The sequence below is a fragment of the Salvelinus namaycush genome, unplaced genomic scaffold (genome assembly GCF_016432855.1).
Source record: "Salvelinus namaycush isolate Seneca unplaced genomic scaffold, SaNama_1.0 Scaffold387, whole genome shotgun sequence".
Lineage (NCBI taxonomy): Eukaryota > Metazoa > Chordata > Actinopteri > Salmoniformes > Salmonidae > Salvelinus > Salvelinus namaycush.
The window spans coordinates 186,101-190,285 of record NW_024060863.1 but is presented as its reverse complement, the minus strand read 5'-3'; the positions used below and the strand labels follow the sequence as shown (position 1 = coordinate 190,285).

At 39.3% G+C, this 4,185-nt stretch overlaps 1 protein-coding gene across 1 annotated transcript; it reads left to right on the top strand.

Moving 5' to 3' along the window:
- Positions 1 to 2,004: 2,004 nt before the first annotated feature.
- Positions 2,005 to 3,977, top strand: LOC120040859 (myelin-associated glycoprotein-like). The gene is made up of 4 exons (XM_038985858.1): positions 2,005 to 2,350; positions 2,479 to 2,784; positions 2,921 to 3,187; positions 3,949 to 3,977. Exons 1-4 carry the CDS (start codon positions 2,005 to 2,007, stop codon positions 3,975 to 3,977), a joined length of 948 nt encoding a protein of 315 aa, XP_038841786.1.
- The last annotated feature ends 208 nt before the right edge of the window (positions 3,978 to 4,185 follow it).

Sequence of the window (4,185 nt, the reverse complement as noted above, 5' to 3'; positions counted from 1 at the left end):
CTTATTGTAGAGGTGCTGACTAACGGTGAATACACTGTAAGCTATAAAAACAAAGAGAGTTGCACACTCTATATATATAAACTCCCAGTCATTTATTGGGTAAAACACCAACGTTTCGGCATCACTGTGTCTTCTTCAGGGTAAAGTCATGAATGCTTGAACCAGGTTATGTAGACAAACAGTGAAATTAGTGCAACCAATGACAATAGTGAGGGGTGTGTCATAATTATGAGGTTAATTAGAGTGAATTGAGTGAAACTGTTGAAAGACAATAGTTTACAGCATATTGAATATATTAGGCTACTGTTATCATTAACATTAGCATAAGATTAGCATCAACATAAATTATTTTTTAAATTTAATTTCACATATTTTTAATTGTTTCCAATTTCATTAAATGTTGATAAAATATAATCTTTTGGTTCATCCATAATGCATAGTAAGCATCATCAACAGGGGGAACATATTGGTTCTATGCTGATAAGCTGTAGAAAGAATATATTCATTTATAGGACTTAATAATTGTTCATAAGAAGGGACGGAGACCAAATTCAATTTTAAGACACGAGGGGTCAATGTTTTTAAATAGGAAATATAGTAAGCCTCCCTCTGTAGTGGTAGGATCTCCATGTTACCTCCTCTCATTGGTAGAGCAACAGGATCAATACCTGTGTATTTGAAGGAGGAGATGGGATCAACCTGTGTTGCTTCAACAAAGTGAGCTGCTATTGGATAGTCAGTGTTCTTACACCTGATTGAGCTGCAGTGTTCAGCTCTGCATTGTTTTAATTGTATTTTCGTTTGTCCTACGTTGGCTTTTCCACATGAACATGTGATGAGATAGATTACTCCCTTTGTCTTGCAAGAGATGATACCCCTAACAGGGATTTTTCCACCTGTATGTGGGTCTCTGTAGAAGGGTGTTTTTGTAAAGCTATTGCACTGTGAGCATGATCCACACTTGTAGTTCCCATTTGGATTGTGTGTCAAGAGTGTCTGAGTGGGCTCAGGGGGCAGGTCAGATCTCACTAAGCTATCCCCAATATTGCGACCATGCTTATAGACCACCAGTCGGGTTTCCACTGGTCTGATTACAGAATATGCCAGTGCTTTTTCAGGATTGCTTTCATTTTCTCTGAACACTTGGTGTACTTAGTGCAAAAGACTGTTGCGTTGTTTCACTTCTTTGGTTTAGTTTTAGAAATCCCTCTTTTGGGTTTTGAGATATTTTCGTCATTGCAGCATCAAGACTTTTTTAGCATTGCTGTCAAAATCTGACTGTTGGCAACAGATTCATTTAACCCTGCATAACTGGCTACATTTTTCTCTAATCAGTCTGCATGGTGAATTTGAGATATTCAGAGCTCTCGTTTAGCAGAGTTTGGAATTCATTTTGTTCCTGCTGACTTCCTTCCCAGAGCACAAAGACATCATCTATGTATCTCTTCCATGAGAGGATTTTAGATAGTAGGGGGTGTGTCTCTGTTTTGTAAATGAGTGCTTCCTCAAATTGTTCCACATACAAGTTCACATAGTTGGGGTCAAAGGGGGAGCCCATAGCAACACCCCGAATTTGAAGGAAAAAGTCTGACTCAAAGATGAGGTAGTTATTGGATAATACCAGTTCAGTGAGTCGCAAGATGCGATCATTGGCTGGAGCAAGGGTAGGGTCTCTCTGCTGAAGGTGTTGCAGGTCACAAGTGTTGCAATTTTACAAAATATAATTTAAAAGTTTGCATTAAGGTGTCTGTAATAGAATATACTTGTCAAAAATGAATGTAGACATTAATAAATGTATTTCTATAGCTTCCAAAATCTGTTTTACAATGGAGGAGGAGTAACAAGATGGCTATGCAGTGGCTTCCAAACAGCGGCCCCTGTCAGTCATCTAGTGTTAATACATATCATTGGACTGTGCGGAAAATATATCAGAACCTCCCTGATGTTGTCCTTTATGTTGCAGGTGTTTTGGCCTGTTTTGGTCAACGAGGTTTGATCACCACAATGCCAGATAGACTGGATGTACTGACTGGCTCCTGTATGCAAATCCCATGTTCATTTGATATTCCTGACCAACATAAGTATAAATTTAACACCACAATACTAACCTCTGGAGTGTGGATGAAAGAAAACCCATACTTTGGTGGGCGTCCGGACAGTGTGATATTTAACAGTAGTGAGACGGTCAACAGATTTCAAGGGAAGATAACTGGAAACATGTCCCAGAAGAACTGCACCACAGTCTTCTTCAATGTAACCACCAGTTACACTAATAGATACTTCTTCAGGATTGAGAGTCAACCATTCCTTGCAACAGACACTGATAAGTCTGTTGATATAGTTGTCAGGGGTAAGAGACAATTTAACTGTTGAACAACTATTTCTTACAGCTCATATTCCTTGCATCAAGGATAAGAGTAGAACAAGTGGATAATTTAACTATTAGTGTAAAATATCTTTATCTGCAATGTATTACAGATTTGCCTTCCAGCCCCATCATTACTGTCTCAGGTGAAGTGAAGGAAGGGACCTCTGTCAGTTTGAACTGCTCTGCTGTCGCTCCCTGTCCTGAATACCCCCCTGAGCTGACATGGACTCTCCCAACACAGTTCACAACTGAGAACCAACTGCAGGAGAATCCAGACCAAACCAAATCAGTTCTCTCCACGGTGACCTTCACTCCATCATACCTTCATCATGAGAAGAACATCACTTGTACTGCAGTCTACCCAGTAGGGACAAGCAACAAGACAGCTGAACATAACATGATGCTTAACGTTTCATGTAAGATTTAGTCACCGGTTCCTGAAGAATAGATCATTCTATCATGTTTTCACTGATGATTGTAATAGAGTGGTTTTGATGAGACTATTCAATATACCATATCCAGATACATTCTAAATGAACCCCTCTCCCTCAGTCTCTCCTAAGGACACCTCGGCCTCCATCAGTCCAGCTGATCCAGTATTAGTGGGCAGCTGTGTTAATCTGACCTGCAGCAGTACAGCCAACCCTTCTGTGACAAACTTCACCTGGTTCAAGATCAGTGGGGGTAATTTAGCACAGGTAGCATCTGGACTGAGTTACACCCTCATTGTGACTGTTGGTGATGGAGGACTGTACTTCTGTGAAGCAAGAAATAGTCAAGGCTGTGGCAAGTCAAAGGAAGTGCAGCTGGCTATTAAAGGTAAAACGGGCACGTAGGGCACAATCGTATGTTAGATACTCACTATATATTCAAAAGTATGTGGACACCCGTTCAAAAGACAGCTGAACATAACATGATGCTTAATGTTTCATGTAGCCTTATTTTGTCCAGCTAATAGCCTCACCACCAATGGAACAATATTACGGAATAAACGTTCAAATCCTTTTGCTGCAGGATTATTTTTCTGCAACAATACTGGCTAAATTAAGACCTTACATCTGTACATCTACAGTATATATGTAATTTGTAATGTTAGACAATGTGCAAAATGTTTCCTCTTTTAGGAACAGATGACCATAATATGTGTTTTATTTACAGGGCAAGAAGAGCCTGTTAACCCAAAGGTTTTTGAGATTGTAGGAAAAACCTTGGGGTTCATTTTCCTTTTCAGCCTGATCGTATTCTTTGCATGGTAAAAAGATATTCCCAGCCTCAATTTAAACATATTTATCATTCTGATTGTGCTTTTGTATATGAAAACCTAAATGATGTCAAAATACCTTTATTCTTGTCTTCCAGGAGGAGGAGAACATCTAGACTCCCCAGTGGGTTTGACATGACAGACCTTTCACAGGGACAGGTGGGAATGTTAGACTCAACTTTTAAAACCCATCTAGAATGTGTGTTTAAGGAAGAATTGAATGAATACTGTGTTGTGTAACCAACTGTAACTATGAAGTCATTATTCTTCTGAAGTGTCGGTCCTGACAACTGTTCCTTTCTCTGTGTTCTCTCCACAGAACTCCCCGGCTGGGACAGTGTGCTCTAACCAGGCCGCGGTCGGGAGAGGGAATCAGTAAACACCACTTAACAACCTAGATGGTCTTCATGCACAAGTCAATAAAATAGGTGAATTTTAAGTATTTAGCCAATGGGTATTAAGTGTTTTTGTGTACAGTATTGTCATTGTGTATTCATTTTATATTGATACTTTTGTTACATTTATAATTGTGTTTTCTTTGAATATCTGAATATTT

Bases quoted from the DNA above. Each gene is read 5' to 3' on its own strand.
- LOC120040859 (XM_038985858.1), top strand. From the start codon at position 2,005: ATGCCAGATAGACTGGATGTACTGACTGGCTCCTGTATGCAAATCCCA. The intron at 2,351-2,478 runs GTAAGAGACAAT...AATGTATTACAG, and splicing joins TGTTGATATAGTTGTCAGGG to ATTTGCCTTCCAGCCCCATC. The intron at 3,188-3,948 runs GTAAAACGGGCA...TTCTCTCCACAG, and splicing joins AGTGCAGCTGGCTATTAAAG to AACTCCCCGGCTGGGACAGT.